At 37.1% G+C, this 24,775-nt stretch overlaps 1 protein-coding gene across 2 annotated transcripts; it reads right to left on the bottom strand.

The window, feature by feature from the left end:
* Nucleotides 1-328: 328 nt before the first annotated feature.
* On the bottom strand, nucleotides 329-24,274 carry ARGLU1 (arginine and glutamate rich 1). 2 transcript variants are annotated; one of them, XM_081129109.1, is made up of 4 exons: nucleotides 23,642-24,274; nucleotides 16,196-16,421; nucleotides 13,836-13,919; nucleotides 329-1,152 (listed from the first exon to the last, which is right to left on the bottom strand). In XM_081129109.1, the coding sequence occupies exons 1-4, from the start codon at nucleotides 23,986-23,988 to the stop codon at nucleotides 988-990; spliced, it is 822 nt and encodes a 273-aa protein (XP_080985235.1). In that variant the 5' UTR covers nucleotides 23,989-24,274; the 3' UTR covers nucleotides 329-987. The 2 variants fall into 2 exon arrangements, with proteins under 2 accessions (XP_080985235.1, XP_080985236.1); XM_081129110.1 differs by lacking the exons at nucleotides 329-1,152; nucleotides 13,836-13,919 and adding an exon at nucleotides 14,231-14,404.
* Between the last annotated feature and the right edge of the window lie 501 nt (nucleotides 24,275-24,775).

Here is a 24,775-nt window from a genome sequence, read left to right as displayed (position 1 = left end):
GTCTTTATTAAGTATAATTTATTGAGATAATATTTATATCCTAAAACAGAGGTATAGGATTGAGAATTTAAATCTCTTTCTGGGTGCTTAGTCTTTCTTAAAGGTAATACTGATATCACAATTGTTGTATCAGCATAAATGAGATTTGTAAAAATAGCCATTAAATACTAATTCACAAGTATATTTAATACACATATAAATCCTAAGTTAAAAGTATAAACGAGAGGAAATATAGCATAGTTCTAGGATTTCTACATTGCTGACCATCAAAAAGTAAGCCACCCTCTTTAAGACTTAACAGAACTTTAAAAAAAATTGCTTCAACATGTGAATTTAAGACTTGACTTTATTCGGCAAAATCATTTATTTACACAATGGGAAATGCTGGTTTAATTTTGTCAATGAAATAAAAACAATCTGAACAGAGACAATACCGAACTTTATATATTTTGTATTAGAGCTGACCAACTGTTTCCTTACCTGTATCGGGAACATCAAGAGCAACAGTATCATGAGGACACTGGTTTAACAATACACCACACAGATCCAACAACGCCCCAGGAATTTCCAAATGCAATTACCAACTTTTTCTTTTTTTATAAATATATAAAAAAACAAAAAGTCAGCAAAACCAGCATTATGATGTAGTAAACAGAGTATAACTCTGAAGTCTGTGGGTCAGTAAAAACCTTATCAGACCATCCACAGTTTATAAAGTGATCTGCTCTTCTTCAGACCACCAAAGCAGAATCCAAACAGGTGAAAAATATATCACTTTTTAGAAGACAACAATGATCTGATAAGGATTTGACTTAATAGAAGGGGGAAGAAAAGAAATTGCAGAGCATAGCCCCTATTAGAACAAGCTAACTTTCCAGATTTTCCAAATTAAAAAAACAAAAACAAAACAAAAAAAAAACACTTCAACATGAAGCTACAATACAAAGTTTTTCCATTTTTCTTTGTAAAAAGTTCAGAGTTTGCAATTTAATCCTGGGTTTTTAATGTGAAGGACAGTTTGGGCCTGGACTTCCCCTTGCCCAGGATAATTTTTTGTTCTTCTTTTTGTTGACGCTGTCGCTCTTGTTCTAGTTTCATCCTTTCCTCATGAATCTTTCTTTGTTCTTCAACAATTCTCAACTGTTCTTCAGCCTGGAAGTTAGAAGTAAAAATTAGAAATTTATACAAATTTCATGGCTTTCATTTGTAGTATTTGGGAAATCAGGTGAGAATTTATAATCAATAGGAGCATACGATAGCATGTTTAATAAAACTTGACCAAAGGTTACAAAAAAAGTGAGAAGAAAAAATATTGATAAGTTAGAAAAGAACTTATTAATTATTCCTACATTTTCTGATTTTTTTTTTAAAGAAAAATCACACTTACACATTTGGAAAATGGAAAGAAACTTCTACAAGTCATGTCTTGAGATCATTATACATTTAGTCCTGTTACATATTTTCAGATACCTTGAGTACCATCAGATTAAAGATTGTCAATTATAAACCAAGGCATGGATTTATTCAGAATATTTTATCTACCAATTATGATAGCTAAATTTGTCATTAGCAAGTCATACAAAAAATTATAGAAAAAATTCCCACTGGGAATACATTATGTTGTTAATATACAACCAAGAAATACTAAAGATCCCTTTTTTCGGAGAGAAAAAAAATTAAAAAAACTTTTTTGACCTGGCTGACTGTAAGTTGATATCAAATTTCAAATGGACACTTGTCTACAGTGGGTTCAACTCCTTCAGTCTCAAGCAACCAACTTCCTTACAGCGTTTTCTATAGAAGATTTGCCCTCTTTACGAAGAAAATACAGGCTATTCTCAGTTTGTTTCCTCAAGTCTCTCCTTGCCCTTCAAAGATATCATGGCCGCTTCCTTAATTCACAACCAAGTACAACTTTACTCCTCTCTGCCAGGGAACATTAGACAAGTGTGTGGTGGTGATTTTGGCTGTTACAATGGGGGAATGGCTCCTGGAATCTAGTGGACAGAGGATAGGCATGCTGCTAGACATCCTACAGTAATGGATGGGATAGCCCCGACAACAAAGAATTATCTAACCCCAAATGTTAATGGTGCCAAAGTTGAGAAAACCTGTTCTAACCCTTGGATTTTTATTTTATTTTTTAATATATCTTTATTGATTTCAGAGAGGGGAAAGGAGAGGGAGAGAGAGAGATAGATACATCAATGATGAGAGAGTCGTTGATTGGCTGCCTCCTACACGCCCCCAACTGGGGATTGAGCCCACAACCCAGGCATGTGCCCTGACCAGGAATCGAATCCTGATCGCCTGGATCCTAGGTCGACGCTCAACTGCTGAGCCACGCCCGGCAGGGTGATTTTTAATATCAATCAGTTGTCCTTTTTTTTTCATATCTGATCTGGATCTTAAAACATTCACTGCATCCTCTGAATGCTTTCCTATTCACAAACTCAAATATTAAAAGTCATTACTTCCATCTCCATTAAGTCTATTGAAATTATTTTTACATGGTCAAAAACTAACAGTAAGTTTAGTGACCTTTCTCTTCATTCATTCTCCTATTCACTTGAACTTGAGTTCTCTTGTTTGTCTCCACTGACAGGTGATGGATTCAGTATGCAACATAAAATACTGAAATTTTATCTTGTAGGTAGGCAAAAGCCAGCTTTTAAATACATAATTAACACAAAAAGGTTTATTTTACTTTTGGGGTGGTGGTGGTGACAGACTAAAAAGTGGAAAACAAGACACTGAGGGGCAAATCCCCTATAATCTAGTAAGGTCAGAAATGAGAAAAATATGAATTATAAATAGTGGGAATCTGGTGGGTAGGCAAGATGGGAAATAAGTAGATTTTCATATATTTCTAGGTCTTTGTGTTCTCATTAGGTGAAAAACCCAACACAGAGCTGAAATATATCTTCATTCTTTCAGATCTTTCCTAAGCTATATTTTCAGCTGGCTAATGAACACCTACCTGGGAAAACTCTGGGTACCTTCAAAATTCAGCATGTTCAAGATTTAAATTCCTCTAGTCTAACCCTAAAATACATCAGGTGAAAAATATACACTTCGGTATTGTCTTTCTACGTTCCCTACTGCCATCCATATACTTATTATAGCTGTCTCCTCCCTCTTTCCCTGACACCACCAAACAGTCATCAAGTTATATTCTTTCATCTAGTTTCTTTTCCATTTTATTGCTACCATACCAGTTCAGGGCACATCTCTTACAAACCTAAAATGGTTTCCTGTTTCCAGTCCCTGACCATTGATCCATCCTACACAATGCTACAAGTCTCACCCTTCTTAAGCATTGCTCTCTCCTAACATCAGACTTCCAACGATTTTCAATGTACACACAATGTGATTTAATTTCCTAAATTAGCATACTACTTAGAACTTCCTATAATCTGGCCCCAACTCTGTTTCTACTATTTTCTCTTAAATTATCCTATCTTGCCTCCCCTTCTCCGTTGCGAGTGCTATTTTTCCTCCTACTAAAATCCTGTCTATATACCAAAATCCATTTCAAATCACCACTCTCTTGCTTAAACTTTCAATCATAATTACAACAAAAAAAATTTATCTGCTCTGATCACATGACAATTACTTTACCCATAGTTTTAATCAATCATCACACATTTGGGGTAAGAGCTGGCATGTGCAACTGAGTCAAAGTAAAGACTCTTAGTATGTGTGCATGTGCTTGGGAAACCCTTACCAACACTCAGACTCACTTTTCCCTAAAGTTCTAATTCAGCCCCTAGGAAAGCAGATTAGAACCTTGGGGAGTGAAGGGTTTGAATATCACAATCTTAACTCATGAGAGAGACTTAATTACAAATAGTATTTTTACCCTATCATATTGATACTCAAAAGTGTAATACCAAATGCTAGCTTATGAAGAGTGTATTTATTGGCAGTAATCTACTAAAACTGCATCTTCATAATACTTTTACCTAGCTATGTTATTTTCTGAAATTTATTCTGTAAGTGAACTTGCACACATTCAAAACTGTATGTTACTTATTGCAAACATAGTCTGTAAAAGTCTGAAAAACCCAAATATCACCAATATAGAACTATCAATAAATTACAGATCTATAAAACAAAATACTGTGTAGCTGTGTTGTTTTTTAAAAAAAGAATCTCCTATATACTAAAACGGAAAAAAATCTCCAAGTTATAAGTGAGAAAAGCAAAGTACCAAACACTATGTATCATGTGCTACTTTTGTGCAAAAAGAGGAAAATAAAAATGTATGTATTTGTATCTGCCTAAAAATTGCATTGTAAACTCAGAAAAAAACAAAACATAACTGAATATACTTTTGGGAAATGGGAATGGAAAGTGGGTGGGTAGGAGGAAAAGAAAGAGGATTTCATTGATTTTTCTTAAAAAAAAAAAAAAAAAATTTTAATCCTCACCCAAGGATACTTTTTCCATTGCTTTTTCAGAGAGTGGGAGTGAGTGGAAGAAAGAAATATCAATGTGAGAGACACGCATCAACTGGCTGTCCCTCATTCGCTCCCCAACTGGGGATGGGGATCAAGCCTGCAACCAAGGTTATGCACCCTTGGCCAGAATCGAACTGGGGACCCTTCAGTCTGCAGGCCCACGCTCTAACCACGGAGCCATGCAGGCTAGGGCTCTAAAATTTTCTTTGAATCATGCAATCACATTACCTAATCAAAAAAATTAAAAACAAACAAGATTTTTAAAGTAAAATAACTTCTTTCATAGACAAAAAAACACTAATTCCACTGCACTGAAATTACCTTTAGATTGGATAAAGAAAGAGCAGTTCCAGTTTCATTTAGGTCTACAAATAAATATAGGAGATAAAAGTATGTATGTGTGTAGAGCTGCAATTCCTCTAAGACTATAGATAACAGTGGTACCTCTAGTGTTAAGCATATGATGTCTTTTAAGTACTTGATAATGGAACAACTTTTATGAATGAATTGAACAGGTGAGTATCCTGTCTTTACACGTAAGTATTTGTACTTTGTTCTATTATAGCTTTAAATTAAGCATAAATGCTACTCAATCACACCTTGGAAAAACAAACAAAAAACAAGAAAGAAAAAGTAGACTAGTCCAGTAAAAACCAAAGCTATCTCTCATCTTAACATAGTGTCTCTCATGTGCTGAAAAACTGGTTTCCTCCCATCCACCTGTGTGGTATGAACCTACACCTTGTTTTGTATTCTTCTAAACTCTACCCTTCTCTGCAATAACTGCCTGACTTGCTGTTTCCTTCCTGATGATTCCACTTGCTGGAGAATAGACACTGTTCCTTGCCTCCTTGTTTCAAATTTATACACTAGGCATTATTCTCAATGGAGGTGGGAGAAAGGTATGTGTATGTGTGTAAGTATGAACAATACTAAGAATTATGTGGTGGGCATCAAGGAGGCCAAAGAGAAAGCTAACGATCATAATACTAGAGTCACTACACCAGGACCCTGTTCTTTCTCACGAAAGTGGCTTTCAACCCTATACCTCACTACAAAAATTGGTGAGATGAAATACACAAAAGCAAACATATCATTATAGAAGAGCCTATTTACCCCTCCCAGAATCTTCTGTCCCAACCTCCTTTACCTAGAGGTCTTACTGCCTTTTAAAAAAATTATTCTAAGTGTTCTTCTTACACTGTCAAGTTTTAGGTCAAGGCAGTCCTCTGCAGCAGTCTCTTTAGCAAATAGGAATACTGAAATCTACTACTTTCTACATGAAACATATGAAAATTAAAAAAAAAATCCAGATACAAATATTTGGTATAAGTTATAGGAATATTATCATTAGGAATCACACCACTACTCAGAAATATGATTTCTGCATTTTAATCTTTCTAAACACATCTTGTTCTACTCTGCCAGTTGCAATTTTTGATTCATCTTCCCCTCCATTACAAGTATAATGCATGGCTCACTTTAAATAAAAAAATATTAAAATGAAATGCGATGTAATTAGTTCTGACCCTTAGTAAACTATATATTAGTAAAATTTCTAGTTATTCACATACTAAGAAAAAACACCACAACAGTAACAGGATTAAAAAACCAGGGGCCCATGGAAATTATTATTTGATACCAACTAAAGAGTATACATACCCCCCACCCAACCAACTCCTTGCCCTCTTTCTTCTCAATTTATTTTAATCCCTTTTGTTACCTTTAGAACTTAAATGTACTTTTGAAGCTTAAACATTAGATACCATTTCCTCAGATTCCATATAACTTAAGTGCAGACAACTGCTTCAAGAAGGAATTGAACTGATAGATGAGCTTAGTATGGAATATTAGGCACAAAAATCACTGTCCTCCAGAACTGTGGGGAGAAATCTAATACCTTCACGATTTTATCATTCATGTCCTAAGATTTCACAAAAAACTGTACTCATCTAGACATGGTTTTTTAAATCTTTGGTACCCTAACTTCTCTCTGTTCTTTCAGGTCAGTTCTTTTGTCTTGGCTGTTCACTCCCGTTTGTGGAAGTTCTCCTTGGCTGTTAGCAGGATTACCTCAGTCTTCTCTGGTTCCTACAACAGACTGTCTTTTCCTTCCTTTTCCCTCCTCTTCCTCCATCTGTATACACTATCACTCAACAAGTTTACCTTCTCTGCTACCTTCCCAATGCAAGCTGTTATCTTTTCACTGGCCTCAGTGACTTTCTTGTTTCCAGTCTGTCCTTCAAGTCACCCTATTACATGTCAATTAATATATTAGTGTCTGGGAAAATTTTTAAATAGTTGCCCAGAATACATTAACATAATCTTAAATCAGCTTTATATCTTATCAATTGGGATTAAGACTCTCACTGATTAAAAATCCTTACCTAACTTTCCCACCATTTCATCTCAAATTAAAATACTTAATTGACATTTACATTTGGTGCCATACCATTACAGTGTGTAAATACATCACTATTAGCTATCTTAAGTACTGTTGTTTCAACTGATATATGCTCATTCTACTATAAATGCCCCATACTCTTTCCAACTATGTTAGTTTCCTGTAACTGCTTTAACAAATTACCACAAACTGCATAGCTTAAAACAGCAAAAATTTATTCTGGAGGCAAGAAATCAGAAATCAGGATCACTGAAACAAAACCAAGATGCTGACTAAGCCACATTCATTCTGAAGGCTCTAGGAGGGGATCTGTTCCTTGACTCTTGCAGCTTCTGATGGCTGCCAGGGTTTCTTGGCTTGTAGAAACATCCCCGAAATCTTCAAGGCCAGTATCTTCAAATCTCTCTGTTCTGTCTTCCCATCACCTTCTCATAGGTGAGTGGAATCTGTTGGGAGTCTTGACAGCCTTTCGCCATTATGTCCTCTCACTATTCCTTTCAGTCCAAGTTGGCAGTGTTTCTGCTGATACAACAGCCTCAAAAACATTGTGGGTCAGGTCTCCTATGTATATCAGGCCATTAGATAAGAGGCTCCTCCAGACCTTTCCTGGATGATCTCACCTAATCCTGACTTTTGCTTAAGTGGCTGAGGTAACCTAAGAATCACATGCATAAGCTCTTCAGCATCAGCAAAATGCTGTCCAGCCACATACCATTGGCCTTTTTTCCAGAGCAAATTTTTAATTTAGCATCTTTTGTAATCTACATAAACTGAAAATTTCTCAAACATTAAGTGGTCATTCTTTTTTACTTATCAGTTCTTTCCTCAATTTATTTCTTATCAAATTTTACTATAAACAGCAAGTACAAACCGGACCTGACCTTTAACACTTTAGAAATATCTTCAGCTAAATATGCAAGTTCATCACTTACAAGTTCTGACTTCCACATAACTGTAAGGACACAATTCATCCTAACTAGAAGTGCCTTTGAAGTCATTTTTATTTATTTTTATTTTTTTACCAATAGGCTTTTTAAAGCAGTCTAGGCATTTTCTATCATGACTCAAAATTCTTCCAGATTCTAACCACTGTCCAATTCCAAAACCACTTCCACATTTCTAAGTAACAATCTAGGTAGTTCAAAACAACACAGAATTATTCTGGAGGACAGAAGTCTAAAATCAGTATCACTGAACCAATGTGAAGATATCAGCAGAGCCTTGCTCCCTCTGGAGGTTTTAGAGGAGTCTAGTTCCTTGCCTCTTCCAAACCCTGGTGGCTGCCAGGATTCCTTGACTTCTGACCCACATCACTCCAATCTTCAAAGCCAGAATCTTCCAATTTCTCTCTCTGCTATCTTCTGCTTTTCCTGTGCGTTGTATGATGAAGTCTCCTTCTGCTTCCCTCTTATAGGGATATGTGTAACAGCATTTAGAGCACAATAGATATTCCAAAGTAAACCCCCCATCTCAAGATCCTTAACTTAATCACATCTGTAAAGATCCTTTATTGGGGGACCATAAAAGATGACATTCATAGGTTCCAGGGATTAGGACATACGGTGTGAAGGTACTTGTTAGCTTACTGCACAAACTCATTAAAAAAAAATCCTTGCTTATGTTTTTCTAAAAACCCCTTTCAGAGGAACTCTCAATTGCAAAGTGTTATCTGGTTTACTTCAAACTTCAGTATGTGAAGTACATTCCATGTATGGTACTAGTTTTTCTCTCAAACTGGTGAGGTACAAAGTGTTAAAGCACAATAAACATGGTTAATCTCCCTATTTGGCAAAAGGTGAGGGGAAAACTATTTCAATATTAATGGAACAGCCTGCAAATCTAGGACTTATAATTTGTGTATATTTTAAAACTTAAAGAATGTCCCCCCAGTTAAAATTGATTTTTCCTTATCAGCATGTTTACAATTCTATTAGAAATTGACAGCCTGACTTATTATAGTTTAGGTGTTTACATGCAGAATAACTAACCAGTTTCCATTTTCCTAGCACTTCTCCAGTGGATAGTTTAACGGTCGTTTTGCTACTGACACAACCCCCTGGAAGAACATTTTATTCACATCAACATCTATTACCTTTCTTAGTTTGTTTCCCTTTCTGAATAAATAAAAAACCTATACATTTCAGAGAGTATCTGAGTTTTGCCAGGTACACCATAAAAAAACTGTTTGAAGAGAACTTAATGCGTTGCCAGTACTCATCCAAGAACTAGGATGCAATCTGCCCAAAAGCCAAGTCAAGCCAAGCCACATTTGGATTAATTCTGACTTGATTTTATAGATCAAGTATGTCTGTTGATAGTTTTTTGCTTCCTTATGGACAAATAATCTCAAGTATCTTGATAAACAATTTGGAATTGAAATGAGCAAAAATTACCCTTAGTCTAGAGCACTTAACATGATTTTCACACAAGAGAGCCCACGGTGCTAAGATAATGCATTTCTTATTAGTCATGACTAGGACCAATCTTTGAACTTTTGTCACAAGGACCTACCAAAAAGTTAGTCAAAGTGTAGCTTAAATTTGCCCTGGCCGGTGTGGCTCAGTGGCTGGACTGTGCACCGAAGGGCCTTTGGGATCAATTTCCGGTCAAGGGCAAGTACCTGGGTTGCAGGTTTGATCCCCAGCCTCAGTCCTGGCTCATGTGGGAGGCAACCAATTCATGTCTCTCTCTCACATATATGTTTCTCTCTCTCTTTCTGCCCTCTCTTCCCCCCTTCCATTCTCTCTAAAAATATCCTTGGGTGAGGATTAACAAAACAAAATGTGTGGCTTAAATTTATTTTCTTTACTAATATTTTTACTTATAGAAAGTGTACAAACTAGAGAAAAGTATAAAGTTAGATATAAGTCTACCAATTAAAGATGATTATTCTTAGCACTTTGGCATATTTTCCAGTCTATAAAATATGCAAAAATATATTTGGAATTAGGATAATACTGCACTTAGGTATTTTTCTCCTGCATTATCAAATATTTTTTTACTATAGAAAATCCACTGTATGTAGGTAATATAATTTATCTAAAAACCTGGGTAATTTTCAAAATTCTAAAAATATGGGGGAGAACATCTTTGTAAATTTATTTGTATCTGATTCAGTTTCCACGAGATAAATTCTTAGAAAAATGAATTTAAGGTTCCTGATGTTTACTATCATTTTCTAAAATGGTCATAGCCATTTAAACTCCCAGGATCACTATATCCTTACCAATACCTGGTACTAATTGGGGGGGGGGGGGTACTTTTTCTAATTTGGCATTTAGTCTTAGAGGAAAAGAAAGGGGAGACATTTGTTTGCTTTCCTATTGAGGTTGAGATATATTTTCAGGAAATTATTATTACTTTTCATTCTTACTTGTAAGTACCTCTTTTACATCTGCCAAGTCCGTCCCCACCCCCCAATTAGTGAGACAGTCTTCTTTTTTAAGAAATTTCCCCCAGGGTAATTTCTTCTTCCAGCCTGTCTTTAATCTGCTTTCAAAGCCTCATCTCCCATTACTTATCACACAAACTTCTTACTACACATAATGTTGGTTTACTACTATACTACAACTGCTAATACTTTTCCCACTAGCCTGAGAGATTCCACACACTCTTGCTTTTATTATAATTCCACTTCCTGAAAGGCCTTTGACCTGTTTAATTTCCTCACTCTTGTCCCCACCCTAAATTCAATTTCTAACTCTCCACCAAGAAAGACCCAGCTCAGGTGTGTGGTCCAGAGCAATTATGTCAATCATCTCACTTACCAAGTATTTCCATAGCATTAGTTAACTCTTCTTAGAGTCATCCTTGTCTCCACAATTAATACATTAAATGCGCTTTAAGAGAACTTAATGCCTTGTCTACTTTTATCTCCAAATTTTTTTTTTTAAATATTAGTTTCCCAATATAGATTATGTGAATAGTTAAGCTTGGCCAATCTGTCTTCCTTCCTAGCTTTCTAGAAGCCAGAAAACATCCCATTCTTTCTGTTTTATATAGAACCAACTGTTCTACATTTCTAGCATGTTTACTATAGCATGAAGCAAACAGAACTGTTGGTTCAACAAGATAAACTAGCACTACTGATATACCCAAGAAAGTCCCATGCTGCCTACAACACTATTATATTCCACTTCCTTTCTTAAATATCTATTATTTTAATGGGGCTTTCAGTATGTTCCATATAATATTTCTTAATAAACATGCGGTATAAAGATAGCAAAGAACTGTGCTCAAAAGATTGAGAGGAAAAGGACAACAAAAATGAAAGAAATCTCAATATGTACTTTTGCAAGGCATCTTCATACAATAACATTTTTCTGTCTCCTCCTACACAAAGGATATCCTATTTTCCTTGAAAGCATATAAAACCAAATAAAAATTTTCTCCAACATCAGCAATAATTCATGCTTCCAATTTTACTGAATACAAGAAGCAAATTAGTTAATCATGTTCAAATTCTTACCCAAATTCATCAAATTAAAAGTTCTTTTTCCTTTTTTCCTAAGATACCTTTTCACCAAAGTTTTATTGATAACATGAAGTTAGAATAGTGTCACCACAGTCTATTAGGTCAAACTCACCAAATATTCTAAAACCACTAGTGCTAGTCTAAAGGCTAACAGACCAGTGGCAGTCTACAAACTAACAGATCCACAGGTATATAGAAGCTTTCATAGCAATTATTTTTCTAATAATTCATCTTAATAGTATTTTGCAAAAGTAGAAGTTGGAGATAAACTGAAATTACAATACAAAACAAAAACTGAAACACCACCACCACTTGAGAAACACTGCTCTATAATATACTTGCTAATCTTTTCCCAGTAATGACACACAGAAATTTTTATTTTTATGGTTCAAGAGGGTAAACAAAAAGGATACTGGAGGAATATAAAGAAGCCACACTGTCCCTGGCACCCAGACACCCAATCCAGTCAGAAGGAATCCAAAATCTTGGCAGGGCATACCAAGTTAAGAAACGTTGCTCTAGAAGTCACAATCTGCCATTCCAGGCCACCCACAAACTGAACTCACTACACTATCCAATCTCTTATGTCCCAAGAGAAATTCTACACTATCTGCTTGGAAATTTTGCTTCAATGTTTTAAATACCAATTATACGGTTCCTCTCCTCTGGAAATATCCATGTCTTAACAAACTAGACTGTATTTACTTTTCAAAGCTCAAATTAAGATGCACACTTTCTTACTTCCTCCTAATTGCATTGAGATTTTCTCCTTATATGCAATCACTAAAAAAACATCATCATATACAGGGTGGTACAAAAGTAGGTTTACAGTTGTGAGTACAGAAAACAGTTTATTCTTGTATTATGTATTATTTATTGCATTATTTTCCATACGACCTTAAACCTACTTTTGCCTCACCTGGTACTTATTGATAAGCATGTAGCTGATATATCGATTTCATTCATATTGCTTTTTCTACTTAAGCAGATTTTAAGGCCTTTTCATTGAAAAAGCAGATTTAAGTCTTCCCCTTCCATTATGGCCTTTGAAAAAACCAGGGCAGTGATATTAACTAAGAATTCATTATAATGTGCTAAAAGCTGCTCAGGATATTTCCAGGATTGGCTCTTATTTGGAGGGCACAATATCTTTTAAAAAACACACACAAAACCATGCTCTAGAATCAACTACCCCCATGGTTCTAACTTTTTTACATTCTTATCATCTATGGATATATTATCTACGGTACTCCTTCACCCCCAACTTCAATGGGATCCACTGTTAATTACTTATACCCTCCCAGATCTTTTTCAGTGCCCATATAAACACAGTCACAGAATTTGTGTTTTTTCCCCTAAACCCACTTAACTAGAGCTTGCAACTTACTTTTTCCCCTCCAGTCATCAGTATGATTTAATTGCAAATGTCTCCCTATGGCTGTGTTATTTTCAACATATTTCTATATAAACAAAACTTTTTTAGACATCTAGAACCAGAGTCCCTTCTGAGTCATATCTTCATTCTGGGTACTAAATGCCACTAATCCCCCATTCATCCTAAAGTAAAATTCCTTCCATCTCCGACTTATATTTTTACTTTGAAGTAGAATTCCCATATGCCCCTTTCTTGGGGAAAAGGATGTTTTTCCTTATACAGAAATGCCCGATTATCCTCCTTTGTTTTTTGGATTATTTATATGCATAGCCTTTTAATTCAAGCTTTCTTTTTCATCATAGTTTTTTATATTTTTAAAAAAGTATCTTGCCCTGCCCAGGTAGCTCAGTTGGTTAGAGCATTGTCCCGATACACCAAGGTTTCAGGTTTGATCCCCAGTAAGGGAACATACAAGAATCTACCAATTAATGAATAAATAAGTGGAAAAAATTATCTCAACATTCTTATGTTGGCTTCTTTTTAAAATTTAATATTGCTCTGTGTCACCTTTTCCATCTCTATATCATAATTAATACTCTGTATTTGTTAGGTTATAAACTTGGAATAGGAAAAAGAATTTACTAATCTGGCATATTTATTATCATATCTATCTATTCTGTCTAGTAATTGGTAACAAGGCAACTAACACAACGTGAAATGTTGCTTATAATTGGTAACAAGGCAACTAACACAAAATGAAATGTTGCTTATTAGTTGGTTTAAATACCTGCAAGACTGTTCATTTTTTAGGTACAGAAGTGTGAATGAGGTTAGAATAGAAAAAACTGGGAATGAAGGCAGCACAATTTTCTCCAGGAAACCTGTTTTAAACAACTGCAAATTTTGGAATTTTCTTCATATTAATTAGAATATCAGGATTGTCCCCAAATAGATTACTCTGGAACACAGTAGCTAAAATCTAATCAACTATTCCACTCTTGCCTCAAATCTCTTAAAATGATCCTGAGAAATAAAAATAATTTTAGAGGACAAAATCATTCCACAAAATTCAGAAAACCAAAAAACCCAAAATACTATTCATGTATGCTTTATACATACCAGTTTGGCTTGTGCTTCTGCAATTTTTCGGTTATTCTCTTCCAGTATTCTTTCTAGCTCCTCACGTTTTGCACGTTCTTCCTCCTAAAGGGGAGGACATGTTAAGATGTTAGAAAAATAAAATGTTTAATTTTATTGATAAATATTTACTAATCTTCCTCTGAACTTTTTTGATCTGATTTACAGGGTAGCTTTATAGCTACCTTCTGTCTGACAAATGATAAACTGTGCAGCCACTAAAATTTGTTTCTAACCCTAAATTTCAATCACCCCTCCCAGTCCAAACAGCAACCGACTAAACCCTCCCTAATTGATAGTTTCCTGGCAATTATTACTAATACTTTAATATCACACAAATCAACAAGGACAACTACAAAACTGGAATAGTATTTACCAAATTAAAAAAATAATATAAAATATAAATAAAGTGAATATTTGTCTCACCAATTATGTATACCTACGTATTCTTTACCTATACTCCTTTAATCAGCATTAAAAGTTGAATATTTACTGTCTTGTCCAGTGTCCTGCAGAGTGTGCTCCTCGGCTGCCATACGCGCCAGCTTCCTCTTTAAAATGATTTGTACTGTTAGCTTGGCAATACCTGCATCAGCAGCTCAACCATTTATAAACAACATACAAGGAAGGCTGAGCTGAGGAATGCAGATGTTTATGGTAAGAAGGAACAAAAAATGTAATTCATCATTCCTAAGGCAAACAATTAATAAGAAAAATACATTTACTGTTAGTGAAAAATACAAATGGTAATCCATACTTCATGGAACTAAGGGCTTCTTCCATGGGGAAAATGGACTTAACATTCAGATGTTGACAATTTCTAAAGGCAGCTTATCTTGTCATCTACAGTCTGAACTGAAATTCAGGAATCCAGGGGGTGCATAGTCAGGAAATAAAATTCTGTAATTTATTTTTCTTGGAGAATTTAATGAGATTTTTATAATGCAAACTATATGAAGATTGCTTGATGGTTTGGGCAGTTTTAAAATCACAGCATACATATTCAAATGATTTTAATAATTGGAAAGACTGTCAGAGGGTTGTGTCCGTGTAAAAAAAAATACTGTTAATATGAAACAAAAAGCACATGAAGAGAAAAAATCTTCCTATGATTAATAACTCGCTACAAGACAGCACCATTACTCCAAAAATATCTTCAATTAAAAGCGCTGATACAAAAATTTCATACGTTCAATTGCATTGAGTATGTGACATCCACCAAATACAGACGTGTATATGTAGTAAAGACAGCACAAGGGAAAATACATTTGAAAAGCTAAGCTTACTGGAAAAGAGAGATTAATGTCAACTTGTCCACAATAATGCCAAGATTAAAAAATGACAATGAGGCATATATTTTGAGTCAAATATTTAAATTCAAGAAAATATAACTACAGGATTTCCTGTGGCACACACACCAATTGAATTCGTATTTACTATAGAAACTATGTTGAGGGACACTCAGTACTGTAAAGTAATTTGCCTTGAGTGTTCCAGTGACTTTCAAGAAGTTTTAGGATCCTGGAGTAATCAGTGCAAATAAGCCATAAAGCTTCAGTAGCAAATTACTGTCTCACAGAAAGACATTTTCAACTTCTGCTCCAGCTGCTGATAAAGCAAATCATGTGTTTAGCTTGACTCCAGACAAGGACAACCTGTTCCTTCATAACTCTCTAGAGAAAAAAAGGAGTTGTTAGTAGATACTAAAAAGTGGATGAATAATATGGACATTTTTCCTAAAAAGATTCTTTGAAACACATTAGGAAAATGGAGGGCCTTACAATCAGAACACTAGAATTAGTCCACTGTGTTGAAGCAGAATTTGGGGCAGGAGATGAGGGATAAAAGAAGGAAAAAAAGAGCAAGAAAACCTATTTATCAAAAGCAGGTGCTTTCGTCACTCAGTGTTAGGCCCTGCTCTTTAATCTGACTGAAGGCAAAAAGCCTCTCACAGTCTAGGTAATAAGAACAACAAACAGAAAAGAATACATAACCACAGGTGGATTTTTAACCTTTTCCCTTTACAACTCCCTGTGTCCCCCCACCCTCCCAAAAAAGAATGTAAATCCTGCAGCCATGGCAAAAGTTTCAAACACTTCTCAAATATGTAAGCCAGTTCCATTAAATCAAAAAGTTTCCTTGAATACGTTTTATGAAAATAACTTTTAAGTATCAGTCAGCACTTCTGAATAGGCTAAAAAATTAACTTTCGCAGCAATGTTAAGTTTAGATGAGAAAGGAATTAGTCTGTATTCCATCTCTTTCTGAACTGAGCAGAGGCACACCCAACACTGAAAGTTTTGCCATGGACTGTCTCTACTTTCCAAACGACCGAGCGTTACCTCTCTGGCTTTTTGTGCTGCAAGCTCAGCTTGTCTCTGTCGCTCGAGTTCTTCGAGCAACTGCTTTTCCATGATGCGCTTGGCTTCCTCCACCCTTCGGAGAACTTCTCGCTCAATTTCATCCTTCCTTTTCTCCAATTCTTCCTCTACCCTTTTTGCTACCAATTCTTCCACTCTTCGTGCTGTTTCTTCCTCGATGAGTTTTTCTTCTATTTCCTGCTGCCGGCTAGCAAACAAAGTAGAAAAAATGACTTAGATAATATAAGAAATAAACCTTAAAATTAAACTAGTTATAAATCTATAGAATACTGAGCCTGATTATAGGTTTCTATGATTTTTACAATTCATTTTCATGCAATATCCAAGGATCTAATAGATACCATGATGTTAAGTGATAGAGAAATTCAAATAAATATAAAATAATGGTTTTTCCCTCCTCTATCACTTTCTGAATTAAAAAACTAGTACATACAAGAGCTTAATTCATCAGTTTTTATTTAGAAATGTTGAGCAAACCTGAAACAGAAAGTCCACTTTTGTTATCAACTTTACAATGAAAAGACAAACTGTAAATATATGGATTTGCTCATTTGTCAATCCACCCTAAGGGTTGAGCTACAGAGAAGTCAGGAACAACCATTATGTATAGCAAGCAATTCAGATGGGCAAAATTCATTCACCGTCTTCCCCCCAAGCAAAGTCAGAATAAATACAGACTCAAAGAGATTCAGACTGTTACGGCAATAGTTGTGTAACTTTTAGTGAAAATACAGACCACCTTACTCAGGTTCTGAACTTTATACACTTTAAAGAACACATTTATCATCAGTTCTATTAAAAAGCCCAATGAAGTGTAATACTGTTTTAATTATTTGACCCCATAAATAATCAACTCATTTCACTCAAAATAAAATTCTGCACTGAAAATATTGACATTTATTAAGTCATAACAGTGGAAAACTTGCAAGCTTTATACCACTGGTATCCAATGATATAGCCTCACACGTGTCTAGGCTGAACTGAAAATCAGAATACAAAAGACCTCATATTTTGATTTGATTACATTAAATGTCAGTATTTTGAGATAGACTGAAAACATATTAAAATTAATTTGTTTTTTGTTTAATAAAGACTTTATAGTTTCGAAGTGGCCATTAACACCCAATCCACTTCAACTGTGTTTTGGGGGGTGATTCAATTCCCACTCTAGTGCTTTCATTCTCAACTCCTGTTACTTACTCACAGTGATACCATCCTAACACCAATGCATCTTTCACACTCTGATTCATATCAATTTCTGCACTTAAAAGCTCTGTATTTTTTCTGTCAAGGAGACAGTAGCTACTTGAGAACGTATAACTTCTTTTAGTTTCTAGATATTTGGAATACCTATTTTGAAGACTTTTTTTTTAAACTTTGTTTTTATTGTTGAAACTATTATAGATGTCCTCATTTCTCCCCCCCTTTGCCCACCTCCACCCAGCTTCCACTCCCCCCTTCCCTTTGGCCATCAGGAAAGTGTTGTGTTGCTTGTTTCTTAAAAAACTACTCCCCATCACTACATTAGTGATTTTTATTTAAAAAAGACATGAAAGCCAGCATACTCTAACTATAATTTTCTTTTATTCCTTTTCAATTTCTAATAAAATACAGCTTTAGGGTAGTTCCAATAAGCCTTTATAGAAGCTCTGTAAGAGAACAGATACTTACCCTAACACTAAAAATAAATAGTTAAGAATATATAAAGGAAATCAGGCAGCAATTTCAATGGAAATTAAACTACATTTCAAATAGAAAGATTTTGTTTATCTGCTTCATCCAGAAAAAGAAAGAAATAAAAGATAAAACAAATAAGACTGACAACTGCTGAACATGGATGATGGGTATATTAGGATTGTAACAGTCTCTCTACTTTTGCAATAGTTGGAAAGTTTTCATAACACGAAGTTTTAAAAGTATACATACCCACACACACATATTTTGCCAGTTGGTTCTTATGCAATTAGTAAACATAGAGAATCCTAAGAAGAAACTATAATGGTACAATTCAACTCTTAAAGAAAGGACAATGTAAAAGTTCCATTTAACACTTTCCATATAAAGTAAAAAAGAAGAGAAAGAACAGGATAAAGCTTTATGTTAGCTTATCAGTATAAAAGATGCCAAATTAACTTAGAAATTTGGTAAAGGTAAAAAGACCTGATACAGATTCAGGGTTTTTGTCAACCAGTCCCTAAGTGATAGCAATAGCACAAGGGCTAATAGGGCCACATTTCCATAGATATGTAAGCATGAAAAGAGAAAAGGAGCCTAAATAAATTTAGTTTATCACTTACAGCAAAAGCCAGATCCACGTGTTGTTAGCTTCCCAAGTCTCTGCTCCCGCTGATGGATACCAAGCCACTGGGGGCTGGGTGACCAGCAGCACGAGCACAGGTGGTGGATTGCTCTGCTGTTAAGAAGTCAATTCTAACTACAGCCCAGCAGTTTTATAGCCTGAAGGGGAGGGCAAGTGGAAAGTCCCAAGCTCAACTGAAACAGGGAGGATGAGAAAAGGCCTAACAGAGTTTCTCACAAGCCTGCTTATCTCCCTTTGTTCCTGGAGGAACCACAGAGCAGCCCACCATGACTATAATTAAGCCTTGCTGCTGTGTCCTACTAGGAGACAGGCAAGGGAGGTCAGGGCCCCACAATAGAACTGTTCCCCTACAAGTATCATCAAGAACATAATTTTTGTTGTTGCTGTTATTCTTGATAAGGTTAAAATTGCTATTCCAGTATATCAGAAAAAAAAATTTAAACCAATTTTTAGATCAAGTGCTAAAAAAGTCAAAGTTCAATACTGCTTTAATTTCTCTCCCCATACACACTGAATTCAGAAAACCAAAGGGCACTTGTACAACTGAATTAAGCAAGTATTAATCTTTATTGATGACAAATTTATCATAATCAATGATAAAGCAGCTATTAGGCTAACTTTCCTAAGAGGCACTGAAACTTTCTTAAACAAAAAAACAAAACACCACACACTTTTGGTATCTTACAAAAGAAGTATCTAATATCATTGCCTATCCACTCCCTAACACTTTTGCCACAGGAGTTGTCACACTCTTGGTGTTCTTCTACTCTATAATCTTTTCCCTAGGCTCTTCTGCTGAATCCATTCCTTCGCCAAGATTTTGTGGCACTGAAGAAAGGGATGATCAAAATCTTCAAGTTTTTCAATGGAAATGGCTTAACATTAGGTCTCCATTTTCTCTATGGTCTCAGGTGCCTTAAAAACGCCAGTCACAATCAATTTTAAAATGATTATTAAAACAAAACTCCAAAAGCCCAGCAAAACAGCAGTTAAAGGAGAGCATGAATTTGTACAGAGAAGCTTGCAACAGTATTTTAAAATATCTTTAAAATGTATGAACTCAACCCTAGGAGCTTATTTCTAGGAAGGGCTTCATAATATTCCCAAACAGCATTAACTAAGTACTGAATAGGTACCAAATACTCTGCCAACAGCTTGTACACCATGTCATCACTTACATCTTTGATGGTTCCCTCGGCTAAGCAGTTCACTCACTGGGCCCCACCTCATTGCACTTGGCTTAGAGGTGACTCTCAATCTGGGTAGACTCCAAAGCTAATGGTCTTAAGCACTATAGTACCCTTCATTGTTTCTCCAGGACAAATGTTAAGAGGCAAAGGCATACACAAAGGTTTATATACCAAAATATTTAAAAAATTCATAAAAACCTTATCAACAACCTGATGCCCTCACCCCCCCCCCCCCAAAATATGTAGTTTCATCTACTAAATTTGTTCATAAATGCTGCTCTTTGCTCTCACAACAAGCTCTTCAAGTATTCTTCAAATAATCGCTCATATAGATCCCAGGTTCAGTTTAGATATTCTGAGAAGACTCTAAATCTGTCATGTAATTAAAACACTAAGCATCCTCAAACCTAGGTATCACAGGCTATAGTAAGGTACTATGCCAATTAACATTTTCCTGATTTGCTGCAAGTCATTTTCAGCTGTCTACTTTTCAACAGTTAATACAACATATATACAGCATCTCAAAAGATTACATATGATAACGATAAGGGTGCAGGGGAGGGGAGAGAGGGAACCACACTAAATGACTGGGACATAGGGAGGAGAGGCAGAGCTTCTGAATCGAATTTTGAACCTTGTGAATCAGCTATGCAAAAATGAGGGGGGGAAATCTTTAAAAATTTTACGGTCTGCCTTTTACTGCATTAAGACTGTAACTTATAAGATCACTTCTTAAATTCACCAGGCTCAATCTGGCTGTATTTACATAAATTACACTAAACAACGTATTTTACTGAGGCCCATTATATGCCAAGAATTGTCTTGATGCTTAAATGCACTATTTCTAATCTTTGCAATAAGCAAGACAGGTATCTTCATTTCAGATAACAAATCAGGCTCACATAGGTGATGTATTCAAGGCCTCAGAATTGTTAAATGGCAAGGCAATCTAGTTTCCAACCTTACCACAAAGTTTCTAATCAGTTAAGACCAACAGAAGATTCTAATTTTGCTGTCCCTCTCCATCTCACACTGGACCTACTAAAGTTACACTTGATACTAAGCATTCTTCTGGTACCTTTTCTCAGCTTCCACCCTGTGCTTGTCTTCTTCCATTCAACTGTAAATACAAATATCCCAACTGCTCTTCTTCTCCCTCTCCCTGGGTCATTCTATTCTCAAGGTTTGTCCATATATCAATCTTGTGTAAACCCACTATATCCAAAGATTAGTGCCCACAGTGGAAGTGCGAAATGGAAACTCCCTTTGATTTTTCCCTCTCCCTTCTACACTGGGTTTCTGACATTTTAACCAGTGTCTGAGACACAGTAGTTACTTAAACATTCAGTGGCTGAGATGTAATAGCCACAATATAAACGTGAGAGCCAACATTATTAATGCTTTCTTTTCCTATGTTTCACATCCAATTTTATTTGTTTTAAATATTTCTTAAATCTCTCTTTTGCATTCCAACAACTGCACCCACACTACTCCAGTGTAGACGTACTATAACTAGTTTCTATCCTATACAGCAGTCAGGGATCTGTTTTTATAAAAGGCCTCATGCCATTTATCTGCTTAAAACCTTTCCTGTTTCTAGGATGAAATCCAGTCTCCTTAATGTGGTACACAAGACCCTTCCCATGATTTCCAGCCTCTACTTGACCTTTCCAGTAACTCTATGACTTTAGTATTCATAGAACTTCACGTTCCAATTAACATTCACCTTTTTACTACACAAGTATCCTCCTAGGCCTAGCCTGACAGTCTCTATTTTTATCTACCACTCATTCCTTAGGAGAAGTAAAGTGTTTACCCATTCAAGATGCTTCTTCCTTTCTATAGTCACATCACCATCACTGAATTTACCACACTGCATTTGTTCCTATCTACATATGTTTTGAAGCCAGACCAAGATCTTGGAGAGGGGTCAATCATTTTTATATTAACAGCACCTAGCACACTGCCTGGCACATTAAATGCTCAATAAATTGAGCAATAAATTGGTTGCTTGAATGATTTAACCAAAAGGGATTTGCAGGCAGAAGACTTCTGTCCATTCTCATGGCTGCAAAACCTAGGTTGTTCCCTTCTTCCCTTTGCATTATTTTAAAGGCATTAGACCATATTGTAGTGTCTACAGCATGGCACATAGGAATTCAACGTACAGGTGGTTGCTAGCTCTGCCCACTCCTTCCTTCATAAGTGCTAAGGGTAGTATGCGTCTCCTACCAACTTGGAGAAGTTAGTATTTTCCGCTCTACTTTCTGGTTTTCATCCCTGGATTTCTTCTTTGCTGTTTACGTGTAGCTCACTAAATGATTCTAATTATTCTTAGCATACCACATTTCCTTTCACTTTCCTACAAGTCTTAGCTTTCTAGTGAATGGAAAGTGTTTTTGGAGGTCTCCTTTGCTTTCACATGGAAAAGTTAGGAGATTTCTTAGGTAATTTTTAAAAATATACATCTGTTGAGTTATTTGAGAGCTACATCTTTATAGTTAATATTGCTCCAGACTATATACTATATTGTATACTATATAATCAAGGTTTGTTGTGAAACAATTACTTATACTTGGTTTTCATATATATCATTGACAGTTCTAAGAAGTAAAAGATGAAAGCATTGCACACATTTTAAAGGAATGCAGCAAAATACCAAATACCTCTCCAGGTACTGCATCCTCTGTAATATTAGTGTTTAAGTCTCCTACCTCTTAATAACTTTGCTCTTAGAAACGAGTTCTGCTGAAAAATCTACAAAATACAAACCCAACTGCAGAAAAACTTAAAACTCCCAGACAATTCAGTACACATAAACTTATCTCAGGAAAATTTGAAATTCAGTAACTTCCCTGCCTCATGAGCACTTTCTAAACATGCACTGAAGAACTGAGAAAGATAACTGGTTAAATACGGGAAGTGAGCACATTTAACTCTACCTTTCGATGTAAACTATAGGAAAGGAATACTCAGAACAGAGTACCCTGGTCTTAAAATGAAATGCTACATTTTAAACCCGAAAGTTCATTAGTTTGGGATTATTTACACCTACTCTTGAATCAAAAGATACTTAAGAAAGCATTTTACCCAAACAAGATTTTCCTTACATGAAAGTTCTGCATGTGAGCAATGTCTAAACAGCAAGTATACAAGGGGAAGCAAATATCAAGATTGCACCGAAGTCTGCTACAGGAGAATACACATCAAAGTTAATGAAAAGTAGTAAAGAGAGTAGACTTTGATTGGGATGGTGGTTACTCAGGTGAATTCAAGCGTCAAAACTCATCATACTGTACACTTAAGGTGTGTGCATTTCGTTCTTACACCTCAAAAAATAAAGTAAAAAACTGAAGAGACACCGAGACATTTTAAACAATAAGAATACATTAAAGTAAAATGTATTAGGAGGGTGGGGGGTGTCTAATTTCGGAGAAGGCGTTCCAAATTTACGCTGCAATACAAGAAAGCTCTGGGCAGCTGCGATTTGCATCCGATGAGTTAATGCCTTTCTGCCCTTCGCCAGGGGGTCTGCAAATGCTCTCCAAACACGTTTCCAGGCTGGCGTACCGCTAGCCTCGAAGCGAACGCTGCTCCCCAACCCCTCTGAGCTCCACCCCCTACTTCCGGCACTCTCCACCCCTCTCGCGCCAAAATCGCTCTCTCCCCTCTAAGCCTTTCCTGCTCCAGTCCCACTATTTATTTTCTTCCCCACCCAACTCGTGGGTATGTCCTGCTCCAGCCTTTCCACATGCCCGTGCTGCAGCCTCTCCGGCGGGTTCTCACGACCCTCCAACCTCCCTTTCTCCAGCCCCACCGCCCTGGGCCCCCCATTTCCCACCCTGCCCGCCCCCCCAGCTCACTCCTGGCTCCGACCCCTCCCCCGCAGGCACTCACATTTTTCGCTGCCGCTCGAACTCCGCTTTCTTCTCCTCCTCCTCTCGCTTCTGCTTCTCGTCCAGGCTGCTGCGCTTGCTCACCGTGCGCCCGAAGATGTCGATGCGGTCGGGTGGCGACGAGGCGCGCTCCCGGTCCCGCTCGCGCCGGGACACGGCCGTGTTGGTGGAGCGAGAGCGGGACCGTGACTCCCGCCGCCGGTTCCGTTTACTTTCCCGGGATTTGGAGCGCTTCCGTACGCGCTCCTTGTCTCGGGACCGCGACCGGGACCGGCTCCGCTTCTTGTTATGTTTGCTGCTCTTGGTGTGTTTGGAGCGGGACGAGCTCCGGCTCCGAGACCGGCCCATCCTTCCGGGCGACGCTGTGACTAACCGCTGGCCTGGAGCCCCGCACGCGCCTGGACGCTCTCGCCTGCGCCTCCAGACGTAGGCTGGCCGTGTCGTTGAAGCCGGGGGAAGGAAAACTGTCAGCCAGCTGACTTTCTGTCACTCCGAGGTTGACGGCCGCCACGAAGGCCACCTCCTAAGACAAGGCCGCAGCACCAGGACTTGCTAAGATGGCAGCCGCTGCTGCACCGGCCTTCCTTCCCACAATGCCCCGCGCGGAACGCGCCGTCGCGCGAGCCCCGCCCCCTGACGATTGTCGCCGAAGGCGACGTGAGTGTTCCCGAGTGCGTTCGGCTCCTTCCGCCAGCCCCCGCGCCCCTCCTGCCGCGCAGGAGCCGAAGTCCGTCGCTTCTCCCGTAGTGCTCTTTTGCTTTCTGGTAAGATGCCAAGACCTTAAGAATGAACCTATTACGTTTTGGTGCGAACGAAATCATGTCTCGGCATGAACTGACTGCTTTATTTTCCAGGAGCTGGTTTTGTCAGGCAGCCCTAAGTTACATCAGAGTGACCCTGAGCAGATCACCTGCCTCTGAGCTTAGCTTCCTCATTTCTACGGTGGAGACAACCACACCTAGTGAGGCGGTCGGGAGGCTGACAGGAGGTAAAAGGCGGCTTTGAATAGTGGAAGCCTATGCTTAACATAGGCCTTCATGTGCCAAGCGTTGTTTAAAATGCTTTGCATTTATTAACAGGTGTTTAATTCTCATTTTAGGGATGGGTACGCTGAGTTCAGAGGGTGAAGCTGCCC

Source organism: Miniopterus schreibersii (assembly GCF_964146895.1).
Source record: "Miniopterus schreibersii genome assembly, chromosome: 2".
Taxonomy (NCBI): Eukaryota; Metazoa; Chordata; class Mammalia; order Chiroptera; family Miniopteridae; genus Miniopterus; species Miniopterus schreibersii.
Note: the sequence above shows the minus strand (reverse complement) of the source record. Positions and strands in the feature narration are given on the sequence as shown.